The following is a 23558-nucleotide window of genomic DNA, read 5'->3' on the forward strand; positions in this document are numbered from 1 at the left end:
TGAGCCCCCTTGGGCAAATGATTACACTCTTTCAGGTTTGAGTTTTATCAGATGGAAAAGAAAGGGGCAACAGCACCTTGTAAGATTGTTGTGAAGTCTTGGGGCACCAGGATGGCTCAGTTAAGCGTCTGCCTTCAGCTCAGGTCATGATCCAGGAGTCCCACATTGGGCTTCCTGCTCAGTGGGGACTCTGCTTCTCCCTCTGCCCCTCACCCCACTCGTGCTCTCTCCCTCTCCCTCTCGCTCTTGCTCTCAAATAAATAAATAAAATCTTAAAAAAAAAAAAAAAAAAAGATTGTTGTGAAGCCTTAAAAGGCCAAGTGTAAAGTCTAAAAAAGTCCTCTTGTTTATTTTTTAACTTTTTCTCGTGGTCTCCCTTCACCTAAATTTGCTCAATAAATGTTATTGAGTATGCCTGACACTCAACAGGTTTTAAATGCTTGTTGAGGGAATAAATGCTTGAATATTTGGATGAATGAGGTGTAAAATTCTAGTATATCCTGAAAATTAGAATGACAGCAATATATAGACCTGCTTTCTCTTTTCTTTGAAAGTAATCTCCTAAAAGCAAATACTTTTCCTAAGCCAAATAGTGTTGAAACTGAAAAGACGGTCTCTAGTCCTGCAGCCTCTCATCTGCTCTAGCGGTAATCAGTATGCTAATCATATGCTAATCCATGTTATCTTCCCTTGTACACCTGTGGGCAGCACCATACCCAGTCAGCTGTGTCTCCCCAGGTGTTCAGTAGTGGAAACAGAGCAATAAAGCTAAAAGGGACATTAGACGTCATGTGACCCAAGCTGATGAAGAATCAAAGGCAAAAGCAGAGTTTGAACCTCGATCTCCCATCAGCCCAGTCCAGAGTTTTCATGTGTTGTGCCATAAAGCCTTACTTCAAGTATAGAGGTGCTCAATAAACACTTAAAATACTATGTACTTTCCATTCTGCCTTTACACTTTAGTCATTTAGCACTGTAGTGCCTAGAATTGTCGTTAGAAGCATGGCTGTCAATCAGACAAACTTAGATTTGAAGAATGACTCCACCACTCACGAGCTGTGTGACCTCTTGTAATCCTGTGAGCTCCACCTTCAAAATATCACCTCATCCCTGGCCGCACCATCATGAACATGCATGAGATCATCAAGATACACACCGAATCTGACACTTGTCACCGCCTCTGCTGTTACCTGCACAGGCCCCGCCACCGTCATCTCTTTCCTGGACGACTGCAATAGGGTTCCAGACAGGTCACCCAGCTTCCAGTCTTGTTCCTCTACAGCCTATTTTCCACACAGTAAGTAAGCTTTTAAAACTTTACATCAGATCACGTCACAGCCCTGCTCAATTCCTCCAATGGCTTCACATCACACTAAGAAGAGGGTCACCGGGGTGGCACAGTTGGTTAAGGGTCCAACTTCTGGTTTTGGCTCAGGGTCCTGATCTCAGGATGGTAAGTAAGCTCAAGCCCCATGTCAGTCTCCACACTCAGCATGAGTCTGCTTAAGACTGTCTCTCTCTCCCTTTGCACTCTCTCTCTCTCTCTAAAATAAATAAATACATCTTAGGAAGAGGGAAGGAAGGAAGGAAGGAAGGAAGGAAGGAAGGAAGGGAGGGAGGGAGGGAGGGAGGGAGGGAGGAAGGAAGGGAGGAAGGAAGGGAGGAAGGGAGGGAGGAAGGAAACCAGCAAGCGAGCCCAGAGTTTTCTCTTGTTCTTCTGCTCCAGCTACACTGGACTCCTTGTTTTGCTTTTCCTCCTTTGCACTTCCTACTTCTGCGGCTGGGAATGTTTCTCATCACTTTCTTTCCTTTATCCTACTTTTCTCCATAACACTGGAATGCATCCGACATGATGTTGTGTACACATTTGTTTGTTTATGACACCCCTCAACTTGCAGGTGGTAAGCTCCATGTTTTATTGTTTTGTTCCCTGCTGTATTCCTAATTCTTTTTTTTTTAAGATTATTTATTTATTTATTTGATAGAGATAGGCAGCCAGCGAGAAAGGGAACACAGCAGGGGAGTGGGAGAGGAAGAAGCAGGCTCCCAGCGGAGGAGCCCGATGTGGGACTCGATCCCGGAACGCCGGGATCACGCCCTGAGCCGAAGGCAGACGCCTAACGACTGCGCTACCCAGGCGCCCCTGTATTCCTAATTCTTAAAACATTATGTGCTCAATAAATATTTATCAAATGAATGAAATTACTTACCCTCTCTAATTATGGGTTTCCTGATCTGAAAAATGGGGATATTAACCCCAAAGTTATTGCAGGAGGTAACTAAAAATGGGGACGGCATCTGGCTGGCTCAGTCAGTAGAGCATGTAACGCTTGATCTCAGGGTTGTGAGTTCAGCCCCACATTGGGTGTAGAGATTACTTGAAAATAAAATCTTTAAAAGAAGAAAAATTAAATAAATATGAAATAATGTATATAAATGGTAGCACATAATAAATGCTCACTAAGCATAGCTGTTATGATTGCTCACTTTTTTATTTTGTCACACACTATTATTATTTTGAAAGTAAAGGAAAATAATCTTCCTATCCTACTTCCAAAGGTTATGCATTTTTAAAAATTATGAGGCAGTTCTTACTTTTGAAAGTTAGTTAGCATTATACATTTTTTAATTTGCATAAGCTGTATTTAAAATATTTAGTGTTCGTATCTGAGAATAGCTTTTTGCCCATATGCTCCTAATGTATTAAACAGTGTCATATCGATTTCATCTTAAATCTCTTTTCAATTTTTTAATTTTTTTCAATATTTTATTTATTTATTTGTCAGAGAGAGAGAGAGCAAGCACAAGCATGGGGAGCAGCAGGCAAAGGGAGAAGTAGGTTACCTGTAAGCAAGGAGCCCCATGTGGGATTCTTATCCCAGGCCCCTGGAATTGTGACCCAAGCCGAAGGCAGACACTCAGGCGTCCATCATATTCAATCTTTTTTTTAAAAAGATTTTTATTTATTTGTTTGACAGAGAGAGGGAAAGAGAAAGAGAGAGAGAGAGCAAGCAGGGGGGTGGCAGGCAGAGGGAGAAGGGAGGGAGGGAGAAGCAGGGAGCCTGATGCAGGAATCAGACCAGGTCCCTGGTATCATGACCCGAGCCGAAGGCAGACGCTTAACTGACTGAGCCCCTTCACATTAAATCTTAACTGTAATGTCCTATTTATGAGAGATAAGGCTTTCATAATTATATAAAATACCCCCAGGAGGCAGAACAAAATACATAATAGAGAATAAGCAAAGCTTGTGAGCAGGGATGAAAAGTTGGGGAAAAGTTATGTGGCAGAAGCATCCAAAGACGCAAAATTTAATTTTAATATTTATCTTCAGTAAATCTGGACTACAAATTGGGTAAAAATTTAAATAATGCAGAAATATATATGAAGTAGAAAGTAAAAGTCCACTGTAAATCCATGCTTTCTATGCCCCAAAATAATCATTATTAACAGCCTATTGTATATTCTTATTGTGATTTTCTCTGCACTGACATACGTGTAAGTGTATATATCTCTTTTGTCAGAAATGGTATTGGACTATACGTACCTGGAAGCAACTTTTTTTGCATCACAATATATTTCCATGTCAGCATGCCTCATTTCCTCCCAGTTCCTCAAACATGCCAAACTAGGCTTACCTCGGGACCTTCCACACAACCCTAGAATATTTTTTCCCACACTTTTCAAATCTAGTCCCTCGTTTCCCTTTAATTCACTGCACAAGTGCTATTTATTTGGATAAATTTTTCCTGAAGAATTTATAGAGTTCTCCCCACTGTTATTCTCTGTAACTACACAATATCTCTGTTGCTCGGAGCATGTCCCACAGTTTGTAATTATGCGTTTGTTCACTTGTTTTCTTGCCTATCTTTTCTCTCCAAACTGACTCTCACAAGGACAGGGACTAAACCTGTTTTATTCTTTACTGGACATTCGGTGCCTAACACAGTGCCAGGCACATACACAGTAAGCTCTTAATAAATAAATGTTGGAAGAATAAATAAACATATAAGTAATGCACCAAAAAAAAGTATATTTGATCTTTCATTTCCTATACATGATGGATAGAGCATTGCCTTCCTTTTTTTTTTTTTCCTAGTCTTTATTTACTCTTAGTTAAGGAACAATACCGTAGTTGTCTTGATTTGTACCTGAGATTTGTTTTAATTAGGTATGGCAAGGTGACAGACCCAGAGACAACTCCTTTGAAAGAAGAGTTTATTTTTACAGTTTCCACGGGGAGGGGGCATGCCATACTGTGCACGGCCACGTGGGAAGCACCAGCCAGGTGGGACGCCGAAGGAGTGAAAGAGAAAGCAAGGCCCAGAGCATGTATTGTGGTTTCTGCAGGAAGGAATGGACAAGGCAGTACAAGAAAGTTTGAGCAAATTTGGGATTGGATAGTTGGAATCGTGTTGGCAGGCTCTTGTCTATAATGGTGGTCTCCACTTGTCCAATGTCTGGCCCTCGAGTAGTTTAGAGCAGGGGAAATAGTGGCTTGTATATGAGTGAGATAATGGAGGTGGTTGGGGATATAGACTTTGGGGGGGTTGGTTTGCATATGAAAGGCACAGTCGCAGGGGAGTCACCTGCTGTCTCTAGGAATTAGCCAGCCCTGGAAGGGCTCCTCTGTCACAAAGGCCACCAAAATGGCAAAATCTCACAAAATACACAAAATAAAAAGCATGATTAATACATTTCCAATTTATGTATTATGAAATTCATTCCCTGATCAAATTCTTCAGATTAACTACAAACCCTGATTACTATGTGGTATTTTAAGTACACTATATATTTATGCAAAGCATACTATGATATACATTGATTTCAGAATAATTTCTGCTATGATGATTTAATACATATAGTTTATTCAAATAATTTGTGTAATATTGACATATTCCTTTGAGTAATGCTTGGGTTATTTCTTTGAAATAGTTTTATGGAAATAAAACATTTAAAAGCAGACAAATCTCTCTTAGCCAATACTACACTATTTAATCTACAAATAAATTACCTCTGTCTCAATATAGTATTTAAGAGCCCAGAAGCAGCCTATTCTTCATAAGAGGTATGGAACGTTCTGTAGGAAATTAAATATTTGTGTGTCTATCTGTCCGTCTGTGAGAGTCTTTGTCTGTTCAATGCAGGAAGATAGGCAGAGCCTAGCTGGTTAAGTCTTAAGCGCTGGTCCTGCTCATGTCTAGCTGGGTGCTCCTAGGCAATTCATTTAACCTCTCCGCACACCAAGTTCATCAACAGTAAAGCACAGATAACAGTCATCTTTACCAGATGAGCTTGTTGCGAGAAATCAATTAATGTAAATGTGATTGTGTTTGCAAAAGTGTTTAGTAACTGCAGTGCGTTCACATGTGTTTAGAATTTACTCTTACCGAAATGCACTGCAGGGACTTTTTCAGAAGGTTTTTTGTTGTTGTTGTAATTGTAGAAATGTTCAAGGGCAAGATCAGAGGAGGGAACACTAAAAATTGATTCAGGAAAAGAATAATAATTCACTGTCTATTTATATAGGGAAATTTCAGATTTGAAGGGTACTTTCCATCAATGAACTTCAAAGAGCTTTGAAATGTTTATTTATTTTCATAATATTTTGAAATCAGTCAGGCTAACGTTGTCATCATCTATTCTCTGAAAGGGAAATAAATTCACAGCAAGTTACATAACCTGCTTGAGTCAAAAATAGAGCCAAGTCTTTCAGTTTTGCCCTGTACTGCTCAGGAGATTGTAGCTTCCTACAATAAGCACGTTTTTTGCTGGAATCATCTAAGATTTGGTTTTATCACAATACTTAACCAAAACAAGCAATTAAAATATAGAAAGTCTGTCATCAAGGGGCGCCTGGTGACTCAGTCGGTTAAGCCATTGGACTCTTGGTTTTCAGGTCAAGTCATAATCTCCCCGTCGGGGAAATTGAGCCCCCATCACCAGACCAGAGCTCAGTGGGGAGTCTGTTTCCCCTCTCCCTCTAACTCTGCCCCCTCCCCAACCCGGGCTTGCATTCTCTCTTTCTCTGAAATAAATCTTAAAAAAAAAAAAAAAAAAATCTGACATCAAATCGTTATTAACAATTCATCAGTAAATAGGCCACATAAAGTGCTTCTAATATTCAGGCATTTGGTTTACACTTAATGAAGTTAAAAACCTACATCCTCTCCTAAGGTCCCAGAGTGACCATTCTTGTGTACTCTGGGCCACCCTTCCCTCTGATCTCATCTAAAGAACCAACATTTTCACATTCTTCTTCCCTAAAACTTCCGCAGATGTAGAACTAAATCATAGGACCAAGTTCAAGGCGCCTTCTTTGGCTTACAGTCTCTATCTTCTGACTCAAAAATGCCTTCCTCTGCTTCCAACTCCCTTTATACTTAAGCCTCACTGAACTTCTTGCCATTCAGCTACAAGGTAGGGCTTTTCCCTGCTCTGCCTTTACCCTCCACGTTAATTCCACCTAAAATAGCAATAAGAGGTTGAGGGGAGAAAGACAAGGCTATGCTGTTGAATACTTACTGAGTGCTCTGCATACAGTACCCTATCTAATTTGCACAACAAACCCATGAAAGAGGTTCCTCCATTTTGCTGATGAGAATATTCATTTTAGCGGGATTAAGTAACCTCGTCCAAGGTCACACAGCTAGTGTATGGCAGGACTAGTTTGGAGCCAAAGTCCAACTCCAAGATCCATGTTCTGGCCTTTTCAGTATGGCTGACTCTCTCCATCCACTGTTGTCATCTGGCATTATCCCTCAGATTCCCCTCAACGTTTTCTTCCTTTGGCCTACACTGCCTCTCTCAGATGTAGTTAGCTGCGTAGTACTCTGTTTATACTCCTCTGTGAGTACTTATATTTTTAATTGAGCTACAATTCACATAATATAAAATCCATCTGCTTAAAGTTATAACTCATGGGGCCCCTGGCAGGCTCCAATGGTAGAGCATGGGACACCTGATCTCAGGGTCATGAGTTCCAGCCCCATGTTGGGGGTAGAGTTTACTTGAAAAAATAAAATAATTAAAATAAAGTGTACAACTCAGTGTATATTCAAAATGTTGTATAACTATCACCACTATCTAATTTCAGAATATTTTCATCACTCTAAAAGAAACTCCATGATCATTAAGCAATCTGAATACTAGCACCTTATCAGGTACATGATTGGCAAATATATTCTCACATTCTGTGGGACGATTTTTCACTTTCTTGATGGTATCCTTTGTTTTTTGTTTTTTTGTTTACGATTTTATTTATTTATTTGAGGGAGAGAGTGAGCGAGAGAGAGAGAGAACACAAGCCTTATGGGAGCTCAGAGGGAGCAGCAGGCTCCCCGCTGAGCAGGGAGCTCGATGTGGGGCTCCATCCCAGGACCCCGAGATTGTGACCTAAGCCAAAGCCAGCTGCTTAACCGACTGTGCCACCTAGGCACCCATTGATGGTGTCCTTTGAAATACCAGTATTTTGGGGGGCACCGGCTAAGTTAAGCATCTGACTCATGATTTTAGGGTTGTGGGATCAAGCCCCCCATCAGGCTCTGTGCTGGGCATGGAGTCTGCTTAAGATTCTCTCTCTCTACCTCCGCCCCTCCCCTCCTCACCCCCAACCCTTGTGTGCCCTCTCTTTCTCTGAAGAAAGAAAGAAAGAAAGAAAGAAAGAAAGAAAGAAAGAAAGAAAGAAAGACAGACCAGTGTTTTTAATTTTGATGAAGTTCAATTTATTTTTTTCTTTTGTTATTTGTGTTTCTGGTGTCAATCTAAGAAACCACTGCCTAATCTTAGGTCATATAGATCTACTATGTTTTCTTCTAAGAGTTTAGCTCTTACATTTAGATCTTTAATCCGTTTTAAGTTAATTTTTGTAAATGGTTTGGGTAGGGGTCCAACTTCATTTTTTTGTACATGGATATCCAACTGTTCCGGCATCATTTGTTAAAAACAAAAACAACAACAATTATTTCCCTGCATTTAAATGGCTTGGCTCTTACCACATTTTTTTTTTAAAGATTTTATTTATTTGAGAGGCAGAGAGAGAGAGTACGGGTAGGAGGGGCAGGGCAGTGGGAGAGGGAGAAACAGACTCCCCACTGAGCAGGGAGCCTGATATGGGGCTCAATCCCAGGACCCTGGGATCATGACCTGAGCGGAAGGCAGATGCTTAACCGACTGAGCCCCCCAGGAACTCCCCCTTGCCACATGTTTTTAAATAAATGTTGACACATATCACATATCTGTACTGTGAACTTGGGAGCAAGTTTTTTTGTATTCCTACCTCCATGTCTGGCATGGGACTATGACATAGTAAGCCCTCAGCAACGAATCAAAGAATGAAAAATTGGTTGAAGATTCCTAGTGTCAACCAACAAGTACCAAGTGCCAGAGACTTTGCTGGGTGCTGGGGAAATTTAATACATAAAGAAAGTTCACAGTCCAGTGAATTTTTCAAACCCAAAAGGGTCCAAGAGATCCCAGAATCCTACAATTCTAGGCTGGAACTGGTCTTGGAGATCACGGACCTCATTTTCCAGTAAGAAAAAGCAGGCCTTGAAAGGCTGCATAGCAACTTGTGGCCTATCTTATGTAAATTTGCCAAGGGACTCAGGTCCCTTTGAAATTACATTCTATTACCAGTTAACAAAGGATTTTTTCAGTGAGTCCTTGATAAAGCATTTTTTCAGTTAGTCCTTGAGAAATTCCCTTCCAGATGAAAGACAACTGCTTCTGTTTTATACCACACTTATCTTCTGAGATAACTGCTATCAGAGATTGAAAACAAAATTCCTCCACCCTCGCTGTACATAATTCCTCCTTTCTCTGGATTTCTATGGATCAGACTTGCTCTTCACAAGATTAGCAATTTCTTCTGTACTGCCCTATTGCTTTCGATTGTCACATAATCTTGAATTGTTACTTATCGCAGGTTTATGTGTGACCTTCCTAAGTAGTCTGCTCCAACTCGCCTTAGAGGCCAAAACTGGATTTTATATGTTATTGTATGAAATCTAGAGCCTTGTGTCTAGGGAACATGCAGTACATGTTTCTTGATATTATTCGTCCATTTAAATAACTCATGTTTAAAATAAGAAGCTAGTTGGCCTAAGTGTCATTCTCTTTCCCCCCCTTCCACAGATAATAAGGCAGCTTACTCAGATGGCCAGGGTAATAGGCTCTAAGGAAAAAGCACCTTCTCTTATTTGGAAATTTTCCAGTGCCTCTCTACTTGCTTTCTTGAAGGAATGGAGAGACTAGCAGCCCAATAATTGGTGCATAAATATATTTAAGTATTTCTTAATATTACTATTAAAGTTCTAAAATTCTATTAAAATGATAAAAAATAGAATTCCCCCAAGAACTGAGTAAATTAAACTAACTCTCAAGGGAACTCTGAGTGGTAGTTTCAAAGTACTGAGTCAGAAAGTAGAGAAAGACATCCTGTTTCTCTTCTTATCTCAAACTTGCTTTCTAGTTATGAGATGGAGAAAGAAGATGGAATAATCTAGCCTCATATTGAATAGTGACTTGCAGGACATAACCAAAATCTTTCAACAGGGGCGCCTGGGTGGCACAGCGGTTAAGCGTCTGCCTTCGGCTCAGAGCGTGATCCCGGCGTTGTGGGATCGAGCCCCACATCAGGCTCCTCCGCTATGAGCCTGCTTCTTCCTCTCCCACTCCCCCTGCTTGTGTTCCCTCTCTCGCTGGCTGTGTCTATCTCTGTCGAATAAATAAATAAAATTTAAAAAAAAAAATCTTTCAACTGTTTGGGTTTATTTTATTTTATTTTATTAAGATTTTGTTTTTTTAGGTAACCTCTATGCCCAAATGGACCTCGAACTCACAACCCCAAGATCAAGGGTTGCATGCTCTACTGACTGAGCCAGCCAGGCATCCCAATTTAAAATTTTGTTTTATGGGGTGCCTGGGTGGCACAGCGGTTAAGCCTCTGCCTTCGGCTCAGGGCGTGATCCTGGCATTATGGGATCGAGCCCCACATCAGGCTCTTCCACTAATGAGCCTGCTTCTTCCTCTCCCACTCCCCCTGCTTGTGTTCCCTCTCTCGCTGGCTGTGTCTATCTCTGTCGAATAAATAAATAAAATTTAAAAAAAAAAATCTTTCAACTGTTTGGGTTTATTTTATTTTATTTTATTAAGATTTTGTTTTTTTAGGTAACCTCTATGCCCAAATGGACCTCGAACTCACAACCCCAAGATCAAGGGTTGCATGCTCTACTGACTGAGCCAGCCAGGCATCCCAATTTAAAATTTTGTTTTATGGGGCGCCTGGGTGGCACAGCGGTTAAGCCTCTGCCTTCGGCTCAGGGCGTGATCCTGGCATTATGGGATCGAGCCCCACATCAGGCTCTTCCACTAATGAGCCTGCTTCTTCCTCTCCCACTCCCCCTGCTTGTGTTCCCTCTCTCGCTGGCTGTCTCTATCTCTGTCAAATAAATAAATAAAATCTTTAAAAAAATAAATAAATAAAATTTTGTTTTATTTTTAAAGATTTTATGGGTTTGTTTGAGAGAGAGAGAGGGAGAGCACAAGAAGGTGGAGGGGCAGAGCGAGAAGGAGAAGCAGATTCCCAACTGAGCAGTGGAGCCCCGATGCAGGTTCCATCTCAGGACTGGGAGATCTTGACCTGAGTCAAAGGCAAATGCTTAACCAACTGAGCCACCCAGGCGCCCACCTGATTTAAAATTTTAAATTAAGACTAAATAAAAGGTTGCTAAACGAGAAAGAATGAGTATGTCGGGAGATGATACTCAGTATAATGTCATGCATCTTTGGGAATACAGTGAGCCTATTAATTGATTGTGATGAAAAACAAATTATGTGTGGGTTAAAGTGTTTCTCTAATTACAACAAATCCCAACAGCATTTTCACATGTGGTTAGATCATGGAAAACAAACAAAGAAAAAAGAAAAAGAAAAAACAAAACTAAGAATTTGGGGAAGGTAATTTTTTTCTTCATCTGCCAGAAATCACTCATTCCCTGTTTCAAATTCACAGTATTTTAAAATTATGCTCATGAATGAAAAGCTCCGAAGCAATGATAAAAATCATTGTCATCTCACTTCTCTGGACTTCACTTGCAAAACAAGGCCCAGACCTTTAGCTCCTCAAACTCATCAGCGGATCAGCAGCATAAGCATCCCACGAAAGCTGGTTTGAAATGCAGAATCTGGGTCCCATTCTATACCTTTTTAAATCAGAATGTGCACTGTAATAAAAACTCCTTTTAATCTGTATGCCTGTTAAAGTTTCAGAAGACTGAATTAGATGATACAAGTAAGTTCTAGCTAGTAAACTCTCCTAACCCACGACTCGAATTGAAAGGTTCCATGTTCCAATCAGAGTCACTTCCTTACAAGCTGTGTTTGACTTGAGTAAATAGATTGCTCAGCAAGCTGAACTAACTTCTTAGGCCACAGCTTTCACAGCTTTAAGGCAAACAGCAAATAGACTCGCTCTGCTGGTTTGGTGGTACCAGCTTCCTTCCTCTTTCACTGAGATTAATGTTAGTATTTAAGTGGACATGAACCAATGTAAAATTTAAATATTAAATAATTTAATATATGTTAAATACCTAGAATTTTCTAAATGCCAAAAGAACTTACAAGGTAAGATTCCTGCTCTCAAGGCACCTAATGAAGATAGTAGCTTTGCTGTAAAAGTCTCTGTGTCCGGAGCGCTTTGCTGATTTAATTATGGACCGATGCGTAATTTGTTATTATCTGGAAGAAGAAGCCATAGCGATTCCGGGAAGTATCTCCTGCTCCAGCTGCAGGATGATAAGCCCAGTGTGCAGATGAACTAACTGTCAGCTTTATCTCTGGAGTGCTGTTCCCATTGACATTGTATGTGTGATTAAGCAGCCAGAAATCATTATACATTGCGAGCCCTGCTTTTTCCTCTGATTTCTCTGTGGCCCAAAATAGACTATGGTTTAATTCAAGGTCAGCAGAAATTCAATATGAAAGTATTTGAGTCCAATAGGAAGTGGGTGGAGGCTGCAGAGAAAATGAGTGAGGCGTCTGTGGCAGGGGAGAGGGGTTGTCTGTGCTGGGGAGAGGGGTTGACTCTAGAGGATGTGAGAAAGAACTGGGTCATTGCAAAGGCCAGTGCTGGGGTGAGTGAGCGGCTGGAGCAGCGAGAGTTTATTAGATAAAGTTTACATTTTCAATTGAATGTGCCAGCCTCAAGAACAGGTTTGCTTTTTCAAATTGGAGGGGAGTTTACATTTAATGGTTGATTGCCGTTAGTGACAGCATCCTGGGTATGCAAACATCATGAGACAATGACACTTCTAAACGAAGTTTCTATGTGTTGATGGAGGCTCTTTCAACATGTTTTGTTTTACTAGTCAACTTTGTGCCTTTCGATCTAGCCAGTCACCAGTGGGTTCTTCTGGCTCCCAAAGAAGACGAGGCAGGGTTCGTGAGCTGTTGTAATTATTCTTTATCACTTTTTGGCACACAGCTTGCTCTTTGGGTTTTTTCCCCCTCTTTATTGGTATATGTCCTGACATTCTACCTGGGTCATACCTTTCTTGAAAAGGAGACAACAGTGCCTGACACCAATTAACCTTATAGGAGTTAATTATGCTGAGATTCCTTAGACTTCTTGGAGTATGCAGCAACTTTCATTAAGTAAATGTTGTATAATTTTTTGCATTACTGACTCCTCCACTTAATGGAGCTCTCCACTGATGGCTCACTAAAACAAACCTCTTCTTTCATGTGTTGTTGTATTAACATCGTTCTGCTTTATATTTTAAGATTTAAATAATTAGTCCGGTCCATCCTTCTCAAAAAAAAAAAAAAAAAAAAGTCTTTCCCTATCTTACAGATAAGAAAAATGTAGCAGGGGCGCCTGGGTGGCACAGCGGTTAAGCATCTGCCTTCGGCTCAGGGCGTGATCCCGGCGTTATGGGATCGAGTCCCACATCAGGCTCCTCCGCTATGAGCCTGCTTCTTCCTCTCCCACTCCCCCTGCTGTGTTCCCTCTCTCACTGGCTGTCTCTCTCTCTCTGTCAAATAAATAAATAAAATCTTAAAAAAAAAAAAAAAGAAAAATGAAGCAAAGGGGTATTGTTCAGTGTCAACAGACATTATTGAGAACCCGATATGGGCTAGGTACAGGGGACACAGTGATGAACCAATTACAGTTCCAGCCTTATAAACATGCAAGAACATAAACTATGATACTGTGCGAGATGTGCTATGTTTGATATATAAACAGAATGCGGAACAAGAGTACAAACAGAGAGGAAAAATGAAGAGAATGCGTACCTAACGGCCTAGTGGAGCAGAGGCTGTAAACGGTTCTTAGAGAAAGAGTGGGAGTCGGCCACTGGTGGGGACTGAGTTTGGGACACCATGCAGACTAAGCAGAGGATACTACAGGTAAAGAGACAGGGCTATGTTGTCATTGGCATAAATAAATGAGCTTCCTTTTCTGTGATTGTCAGGGAATGTATGACATGAATCTTAAAATTATTTTAAGGTCAAAGTGAAGACATTTTATTTTTTTAAAGATTTTATTTTTAAGTAATCTCTACACCTAACGTGGGCCTTGAACTCACAACCCCAAGATCAAGTGTCGCATGTTCTACTGACTGAGCCAGCCAGGTGCCCCAAAGTGAGGACATTTAAATAAGTAAGGCTAAAACTGCTGTATGTCATTATCTGTAGTGCGGGAGTGAGATTGGGAAACATAATGGGAATAAGTGTGTGAGGCTGGAGTGAAGGGAGTCCCCAGATGACTTGGAGATGAAGTAGGCCATGTCAATGGGGCAGGGAGAGGGCATAGAAGAAGAGGGAAGAAGGACTCAAGGGGGTATTCTCCATTCTAAATCAGCAAGGTTAATCAACATAATAAAAACCAGACTCTCTCACTAACCTCAGCTGTCAGGATTCCAATCAGGAATTTTGGTCAAGGCTTCTGCTCTTGAAGCTTACGTAAAACAACGTGATATTAAGACATGATCTCACGAGGCCCATGTCTACTATTTATTATCTCATTTGCCATTTTCCAAGCAGTTTTTTTTTTTATTTTAATTTTTTAAAAGATTTTATTTTATTTATTTGACACAGAGAGAGAGAGCACAAGCGAGGGGCTGGAGAGGGAGAAGCAGGCTCCCCGCTGAGCAGGGAGCCCGATGTGGGGCTCGATTCCACGACCCTAGGATCCCGACCTGAGCCAAAGGCAGAGGCTTAACCAACTGAGCCACCGAGGTGCCCCAAGCAGGTTATTTTTGCTCCACATTGGGACAATACTCTTGTGATCACAAAATGAGAAAATGTTGGCCAAAATATTTTAAATCTTTTAAGCCTGTGGATTTGCATGTTAATTAATTTTTCCTATTAAAGTTATTGCAGTGAGCCAAAGCAGGTTAATTGAGCCCAGTGCTCAACGTTTATCTCTGCAGGTCACAAAGTTCCCTCTCTCTCCCCGACAAATGATCAGGACTTGCAGTTTGAACGCTTTTTTTCTCCTTTTAATGATATTACCCCATGCTCAGTGTAACCACTGAAGGATGCTAGGTTAAGGGCAGCAGGCTTACCCAAAGCTGAGGGTGTTAGTAAGCACCAACAGAAAGAAAATGGGCTGTGGGAGACTTGGTCACAGTGTCTACCATTGACTTTCCATTGTGTACCATTTGATTCTCAATTGAGGAAGAGGCATCAGAAATACCGTAGCAGGATTTATTAGATGACATAAAGAACATGGCAAACAAGTTTTCATATTTGATCCTGACTGCAAGACAGGTGAGGCTCATTAAGACTGAAAATAAAGGTCAACCTCTTCTGATTATTCTTGTTGGAGCAGCTCAATCTATAGAAAGGAAGTAGAATTTTCCTAAAGATATGATTAATGTGATGCCAGGTTCCTTTTAAACCCTTTTACAGAATCGTCTTTTCTTTAAACTAAAGAGATGGCTCAATAGTTTTCAGGGTTTTTTCTGTTACTGAAAATAACATAATTTCTGTGACCCGATCATCCTATATGCATAACTCTTTGTACCTTACATCTGTTTTAATTGCATCACATTGACTTTAAAAACTAATGTCAGAGCACTTCCAGAATGGAAACACGAGGAGCTCCCTAGATATTCTCCCTAGTGAAACAACCATAACTGGTGAAAATTATAAATAAAAAATGACCATCGGATCAGACCATGGAGCCATTTATGGCCCAGGGCATTGTCAGAAGCACTGGGGCAATCATTTGCCAATTAGTGGAGGCTAACAGCTAGGAGTAATATCAATAAAGGCAAACCAACCAGAAGCTGGATAGGGAGAGAAGGAAAAGAGTCAGAGAACCTGACTAAAACCACTGTCATCCCCAGGGGCGGGAGAAGGAGTCAGGGTGTCAGCACGCATGCCAGAGCCCCGGGGAGACATCAGAGCTGCACACTGTGGGGGAAATGAACCCTACTGAACTCGTCTGGACAAGTCACGCAACAAATACAGACTTGAACGACAATGACCACAAACCCTGGAGCCAGTCTGGATCAGTCTCCAGAGTTGCTACAGTGGAAATGCACAGTTTGCAACAAAAAAATAGTGAGACATACAAACAGGCAGTGGAGACCCAGGCTCATAGAAACTGGCCTTGAGAGGATGCAGATGTTGGACTTAGCGGAAAAGACTTCAGAACGGCTATCATAATTGTGTCCAAAGAGCTAAAGGAAACAATGCTTATGAGTGCGGATTCGCGATTCCTCAGCAAAATACTAGCAAACCGAATGGAGCCGCATATAAAAAGGATGATGCGTCCTAACCAGTTGGGAATTGTCCTAGGAACGCAAGGTGGGCTGACATCCAAAAATCAATTAATGTGCCATACCATATCAATAGAATAAAGGACAAAACCACAGGATTATCTCAATAGATAGAGAAAAGGCGCTAAACAAATCCCAACACTCTTTCAAAATAAAAATAGTCTGGCGCCTGGCTGGCTCAGTCCGTAGAGCGTGTGACTCTTGATCTCCCTGTCTTGAGTTCAAACCCTATGTTGGGCACAGAGTTTACTTTAAAAACAAAGAAAGAAATAAAGTCAACAAACTAGGAATAGAAGTTCCTCAATCTGAAAAAGGGCATCTGCAAAAAAAAAAAAAAAATCTAGAGTAATCACATCTGATGGTGTAAGACTGAAAACTAGCCACATAAGATTGACAATAAGACAAAAATGTTCACACTCTCCTCTTTATTCAACATAGTACTAGAAGTTCTAGCTAATGTATTCAGGCAAGAAAAAGAAATAGAAGGCATCCAAACTGGAAAGGGGTAAATCAATTTGTATTCTAAAATGGCATAATCTGGTGTATAGGAAATTCTAAGGGATCCACCAAAACACTATGAGAACTAATAAATGAGTTCAGCAAGTTGTAGGATACAAGATATATGAAAAATTAATTTTCTATACACTGGCAATGAATAATCAAAAAATGAGATTAGGATGGTAATGTAAATTAACACAGCCACTATGGAAAACAGAATGGAGGTTCCTTAAAAAATTAAAAATAGATGACATGCAGCAATCTCAGTTCTGGTTACTTAGCCAAAGAAAACAGAAGCACTACCTTGAAAAGATATCTGCACCCCCATGAAGCATTATTTACAATAGCCAAGACATGGAAACACATATTTACAATTTACAGATTCTTATTGATGACAAAGTAAGCAATAAGCCTCCTCTGAAAATAGTAATTACCGTCAGAGCATTAGGCCAATGATGAAGGATTTTTCAAACTGATAAGAATCCAAAATAAAAAGCTTTTCATGTCATACGTTTCTAAATTCTCACTTCCCATATAACGTAAATTTCCTTTTCTAGAGCATTATATAATCTTTCAAATTTGTCATAAGCATCCTAAATTTTCTATTAAGCCAATTAAAAATTCACAATCTCACTTCAGAAATAGCTTATATTTCAAAATTAATTGATTCATATTTAACATGTTGATGCAGGTCCCCAATTCTCAATACTCTGATACCAAGTCTTTCCACAAGAATTTTTTATTAAGAGTTTATAATCCAGGGGCGCTGGGTGGCACCGTGGGTTATGCATCTGCCTTCAGCCAGGTCATGATCCCAGGTTCCTGGGATCCAGCACAACACCCTGCCCTCCCCCCCACGCGGCCTCCCTGCTCAGCAAAAAGCATGTTTCTCCCTCTCCCTCTGCTGCTCCCCCTGCTTGTGCTGCTCTATGTCAAATAAATAAAATCTTAAAAATAAAGTGTTTATAATCCAAGTTTGTAGCATTTGAAAGACATCATGCCAGACTAAGTGTCAGACGTAACTGATGAGTCAATCCTCTAACCCTATTTTATCATAGTAGAGAAAGTTATTTCCTTGATTATTCCAACCTTTTTGGCATGTGTCGGTGCCAGGACTGATGCAGGAGCTGGATTCATGTATCTGTAATTGCAGTATGTGACAGAGCCAAGATCAGTGGATGATCAGAGACTAGGCTACAAGGTCGGATCCTTTATACTGCTATCTCTGGCTAGGCAGCGGCAGAAAAAAATACAAAAAAAAATTTTTTTTCTGCTGGATGGATTGGATAAATACTGTGCACCTGTGCCATGCGATGGCACTATACAAGGGCCTAGGTATGGGGGCTGCAAAGGAAGAAATGTCGGTCTTTCATCATACCTTCTGGTTGAGTTTCCTCCTTTATTACGTTCATTTTTACATTTGTTACATATGTTATTAAATTCTTTCCATAAAAGAGCCTGTGCTGAGCTGGTAACCAAAGTCTTGCTTCCCAAAAAAGCGCTGTATAATTGAGATATTTATGCAATTGGAAGGGAGACTTCATCAGGCAACAAACTGTAGATCGTGACGAAGCCCAATCATTTGCAGTGACCTCAGATGCCCAAGTTGAATTCAGGATTTCCGAGCCGAACACTCCCGGCGGCGTGCAAGCTGGAGACAGCCTCAGTCGGCTAGAAGGGGAGGGTGGTTTTCTACGTAAAGAACCTCCAGTCCCAGAATCCCATCGGGACTCCAAATCCCAGAAACCCGGCTGGGCAAATCTAGCTCAGTCCCTAGTCGGCCGACCGCGGACGCCACCAAGTTAGGAAACAGGGGTGAGATGCCGCAGCCTTTGTCCCCTAATGTTTTCCTTGCAGGAAAGGGGCCTTTTAAGGAGAACTGTGGCATTCTCTCAGTCACAGCGTCCAAGAAAGCCTCCCTCCCGGCCTATTTGATGTGATAGCCAGCGTCTCCCATCGTCTCTCCCCTTTTCCTAGCCCCCGTAAGAATGGTTCAGCCGGGCGCTGAGGCTCCTTGAAAAGGATCGATGGTTGCGCCCGCCCTCCCCCGGAATGTGGGCCTTTGGAGCGAGCGAGGTGGGAGGGACCGAAGCGGGGAGGCGTGCTGGGCCCGGGCGGCGGGAGGAGCCGCGCGGTTCCGGCTGCCCCGGCGAGGCGACCCTTGGGTCCGCGCCGCGGGCGGAGTGGACGGGTAAGCAAGCGGCAGCCGCGGCTCTGGAAGAGGCTCGGGCAGCGGAGTCCCCCACGGCGCCCGGCGCGCCCCCCGCACCCTCGGCCTCCGGCGTTCAGGCGGGGGAGTAAGGAGATGCCGACCCAGAGGGACAGCAGTACCATGTCTCACCCGATCGCAGGCGGCGGCAGCGGGGACCATTCTCACCAGGTCCGGGTGAAAGCCTACTATCGCGGGTGAGTGTCCCAGAGTAGGGGTGGGGGTGGGAGGGGAGAGGAAAGGCCCTCTCGACTTGGACTGGAGGAGGGGAGGGTGAGGGGCTGGAGATGTTGTGGGCGAATTGGTCCGGGCGGGCGACTCTAGGGACTCGGGATGGGTGACCAGGTGGTCGGGGGAGGAGCATGGGGCGCTACGTTGGGGCACCCCAAGGTGTGTTGCGGGGTGCCGGGGAGTCGCGCGGCGCCGGGGAGTCGCGCGGCTGATGGTCCAGACTAGGGTCCGAGGGAGGAGCCTTGGAATAGAGTAGGTCCACCTGGTGGGTTCGAGAGAGACTGGCTTACTAAGAGATTTACAAGGGCTTTACGTCATTAAGTCTGAATGTGTTTGGGATTGAGAGTTGATTCGGAGTGATGCCTCAGTGAACTAAGTTTGCTAGGGGCTGAAAAGACAGACTACTTTAGTTTGCTGGCTCTTTTGATTACCAGAAGGCCCAAAGCCTCTGGTTCTCTAACTCAGGTTTACCTTCCTCGCCTAGAAGAGTTCACAAAGTGTATCCGGACTGTGGTCAGGCTGCCTGTGTATTGGGCATAGGAGTTATTATTGAAGAGTACAGTTGACGCGTTTTTAGGGATGTGCGTTAGGTACTTATGTCTCGTCAAGATTAGGTTGTATATGTGTGAATTAAAAATTTGTGAATGCTTCTTTGTTAGTGTTGCTTGAGACCATTTGATAGGGGGAGATACTGCAAGGAGAGAAGAGGACCGGCCGAGGCACAGTTTTAAAATCTGTGATCTTTACTCCTGTTGTTACTAAGTTATAACTCCTGTGCTTACCAGGAATAGCCTAGTCCTAATATTATTGTCTTAACTCATATTCTATAATCAGTGGCCTGAAGTATCCCCCTTCCTTTGAATTCTGTGGTGGTTTGAAAGAGGAGCTCATTACATTTAGTAGCATTAGAAAGGTGAAATGTTAGTGTGACCATGAAGATTTGAAGCTAAGGGTTAACAGAAAACCCAATGGCTTTGGCCTGTCTTACTGTTTGTCCAAGCAGAAGTAAATTGCTTTAAAAAAAACTCAAGCACTAGGAGGTTGAAACTGCAATGCATACTTTTACATTCCTGAGGGGATCAGTGAAGATAGCAAACTTTCAAAACGCCTCTCTTGTTTTGATTTCAAAGGCAGTAGAAGCCCTAAAATGTGTTATTGATTTGATGTAACGACTTACTTGTTCACTTGCTGCCATGTAGCCTCTGACCTCTTGTTAATTAGCTTGACTGTATTCAGCAGTAGCTTACAAGAATTATTTTGGACAGTATCAGTGTTTTTGCTTAAACCGATCAAGGAGGTCTTCATTTTAAAACAATACCAAGAAGTGTGTGTATGTGTTTTGGAAGTTTGTAGTGGTCGTAAGAGCTGTGCTGACTGGAATGTGGTCAGCCGTGACCTTTGCACTGCGGAAGGAGAAAGCTTTGCTTCCTTTACCTTACCTTTAATTTGACAGATGAGATATTTCACTTACCTTTTTTTTTTTTTTTAAGAATAGTGATTAGTCATATAGGCTTTTTTTATATAAGATTTTATTTATTTATTTGACAGTGAGAGAGCACAAACGGGGGAGCAGCAGAGGGAGAGGGAAAAGCAGGCTTCCCGCTGAGCTGGGAGGGGGGGGGGGACGTGGGGCTCAATCCCAGGACCCTGGGACCACGACCTGAGTTGAAGGCAGCTGCGGAACCAACTGAGCCAACCCAGCGCCCCTTACTTTCCATTTTATAAAGTTGACAGTCCATGAGTTATTAGGCCCAGAAAATGAAGTATATAGTAGGTATTTCCTTTCTTTTTTTTTTTTTAAGGTGTCTCATTATTGACAGTTAAAAAAAACTGGATTAAATGAATATACTCACATGGTAGGAAGGTGCAGATTGTACAGAGGTATAAAATAAGTGTCTTCCATCCCATCGTCCCAACTCCCAGAGGTATACTGTTGACAGTTTATTTCTGTTATTCTGGAGGTTGCCTTTATTACTTTAAAGTCATGCTTTGTTTCATGATTCAACTTTAGATAATACCTATTAATTCCTTCCTCTCAAAGATGAGAAATTGGGTGAATACTGACTTTTGCTTACCCTTCTCCTGGTTGGTGCTTCTCAATTTTTGATTGTTAAACTATTATTTTCAGCTCTCTGGTTTATATTTAAGACTTTAAACAATGTAAATTAGTGGCTTATTAAATTTAGATAGTTTCCAGTGATTTTAACTATGAAGAGGAAGAAATTAGTTTTTCCTTCCTGCTTTTATTGGTTTGACAAATGTAAATAGGCCTGGTTAGTAAATCAAAATTATTGTAAACTTCTCCTTTGGAAAGAAATCAAAGTCTGTTATATTTTAGGAATGTAGGTGTCATATTATCTTGGCTTATTACTACAATTATTTTTACAAAAGAGAATAAAAGAGGACATATAACCCTTTTAGTGCCTAACTAAAATTTCTCCAAGACTTATTCAAGTTAACATTTTGTTTTTTAAAATCTATGAATTTTTGCTAAGGAATGAAGGAATAAAGCCCTTGCCCTTTATTGCTTTTTATTCATTGAAAGCTTTTCTAACAGTGCCTTCATTTCAAGCCTCATTTAAAGACAACATCAGCACTCTATAAATTGTACCAATTTCTGTCCCCCGAAATTAGATCTGTTAAGATTATATGTTTATTAACAATAGTCTAAACTGGTGGTTTTGATATTACAGAGTCAGCTGCTCATTACTACAGATGAAACTAAAATGAGTCACCAATGAGGATAGCTAATAAACAGGTTGGCTAACTAGAACACCTACCTGATTTTAAAATAGAAAATCCTTCCTTTATATCAAGAAATGTAAGGACAATCTGCATTTGAAAAAAATTCTTTTCTTTCAGGTCTTATGAAAGGCCATTATCGAGAAGTTTTCTCCTTATCCCCTTCTAACAGTATTTCTTTCCAGTGAACGCTGAATCTTGGAATAGCCAGAATTTTTTAGTGAATAAATTGCCTTCTCCTTTCAAAGATGTGTGTAGTGTTCTCTCATTCAGTTAAATTTGTTCTTAGTGCAAATGTGATGTCTCTCTAGATAACAGATTTAATTAGATTTTTTTCTAGTTTTTAAGCAGGAGATTAATAGCATTGAGAATCTGACTGTATTGGGGTGCCTGGGTGGCTCAGTTAGTTGTCTGACTTGATTTTGACTCAGGTCATGATCTTGGGGTGGTGAGATTGAGCCCAGTGTGGGGCTCCACGGTCAGTGGGGAGTCTTCTTGAGATTCTCTCTCCCTGTCTCTGTGCCCCTCCCCCAGCACACACCCAAGCTTTCTCTCTAAAATAAATAAATAAATATTTTTAAAAAAAGAAGAATCTGACTGTGTCACGGCCTATAGACCCTTCTTTCCTTGACATGGGAGCTTGTCAGTGAATGGCCTTCCTTCTTCAATCATTACCTAGTAGTGTTAGGAGGAAGAGAAACAGGTTTTGTTGGTTAGTGATAAATTGCTATTGCATGTGCTTATCCTTATATTAAAGTTACTTGATATTATGGGATAGAGTTTAACAAGGAAATGTCTGGACTACTCATTTCATTTTACATTATAAATGTATGGGAAATTTTGCAAAAAGGTGGTAAAACTTGTTAAACCACTGCTGTTGAACAGTTATAAAATCTAGAGGATTCTTTCTGTGCACATCTACAAATAGGAAGAGATTAACTCCTTGTATATTTGGATTGTATAGCTGGTTCAGTGAAGAAGTATGCCGGATTTTTCTGTGAACAAGTCTTGGCAAGAGTTGTCTTTAAAAGTATTGCAAAATAATTTTAGCAATATAAAGTATATCTCTATAATGTTCTAAGGAAATACAAATAGTATATTGAGTTGGGAGTTGGGGGAATGTTAGTTACTGGTCCTGGAGCTTCTGGCATGGTGCCTAACCACAGGACCACTGATCATAGTAGCTTTATCAGAGAAAGAAAGGACTTGGTGGCCTGGTGCCAAAAACCAAAACAGCTCTCTCAGAAATTTGAATCAGATAATATAGAGATAAATTGCTTGTTAGCAGTGAAGACTGGAGCTGAAGAGTTAAGGGAGAGGCTAGTGAGGCCAAGACCAACCATGTGCAAATGTCAGGTCTGAGAAAGCAGAGAAGGAAGCAGCTTTCTGCAGAAAAAATTCTTCCTGGAGGTCCATGATAACTTTCTAATACAACTCCCAACCCTCTTGTTAAGGGAACTTGAGTTTTGCTTTTTTTTTTAATGGTTGAAATGAGCATAATTAAAACCTGAATTTTTAAAATTCCAGTCTTGCTTAGGATTTCACATATTACGGAGAATGTGTTTAACCACACTTTAATGAATACTGTTGAATGCCTAGTGCGTACTCTAAGGTAGGCACAGGGTGCTAGGGTGGACACAGAGGGCGCAGAGGTGGGTGATCTAAGGCTCTGCCCTCACGGGACTGAGAAACTTCTAGGAGGAAAGGCATAGAAGAGTTAATAAAGGAGTGTGTATGTGGTTGTGTGTAAGGCACTTGCAGGGATGGGTATTGGGGAGGTGTTTGGGGTTTGGGAAACCTTCCTAGAGGATGAAATGTTTGAGGCTTTTAAAGGTTAAATAGGTTTGCCTGGTTGATGAAGATGTTGGGTGGGGGTCATTCCAGGCATTGCACAACTGCGTGTGGTATGTTTGCGGCATTCAGATCAGTTTAGTTGTTAGTCCGTAGTCATTCCTTATTAGGACATAAAGTGTGAAGTGCGCGCTGATAAGCGTGGCGAAGAAGAGGGCTCACAAGCACTGCTCACGAAGATTCTCAAATATACTTTGGGCTTCGGACTTTTTTTCATTGGGGAGGGTTTTAAGTAA

The 23558-nt window shown here is 41.4% G+C and overlaps 1 protein-coding gene across 1 annotated transcript in view; it reads left to right on the plus strand.

The window, feature by feature from the left end:
- Nucleotides 1-18357: 18357 nt before the first annotated feature.
- PRKCI (protein kinase C iota) overlaps nt 18358-23558 on the plus strand; it is a 75777-nt gene continuing 70576 nt past the window's right edge. Inside the window, exon 1 of the mRNA XM_026498813.4 lies at nt 18358-18695. Coding sequence (XP_026354598.1) covers nt 18595-18695 — 101 coding nt within the window. The 5' untranslated portion in view covers nt 18358-18594. The remainder of the gene's footprint in view (nt 18696-23558) is intronic.

Source organism: Ursus arctos, unplaced genomic scaffold (assembly GCF_023065955.2).
Source record: "Ursus arctos isolate Adak ecotype North America unplaced genomic scaffold, UrsArc2.0 scaffold_4, whole genome shotgun sequence".
Taxonomy (NCBI): domain Eukaryota; kingdom Metazoa; phylum Chordata; class Mammalia; order Carnivora; family Ursidae; genus Ursus; species Ursus arctos.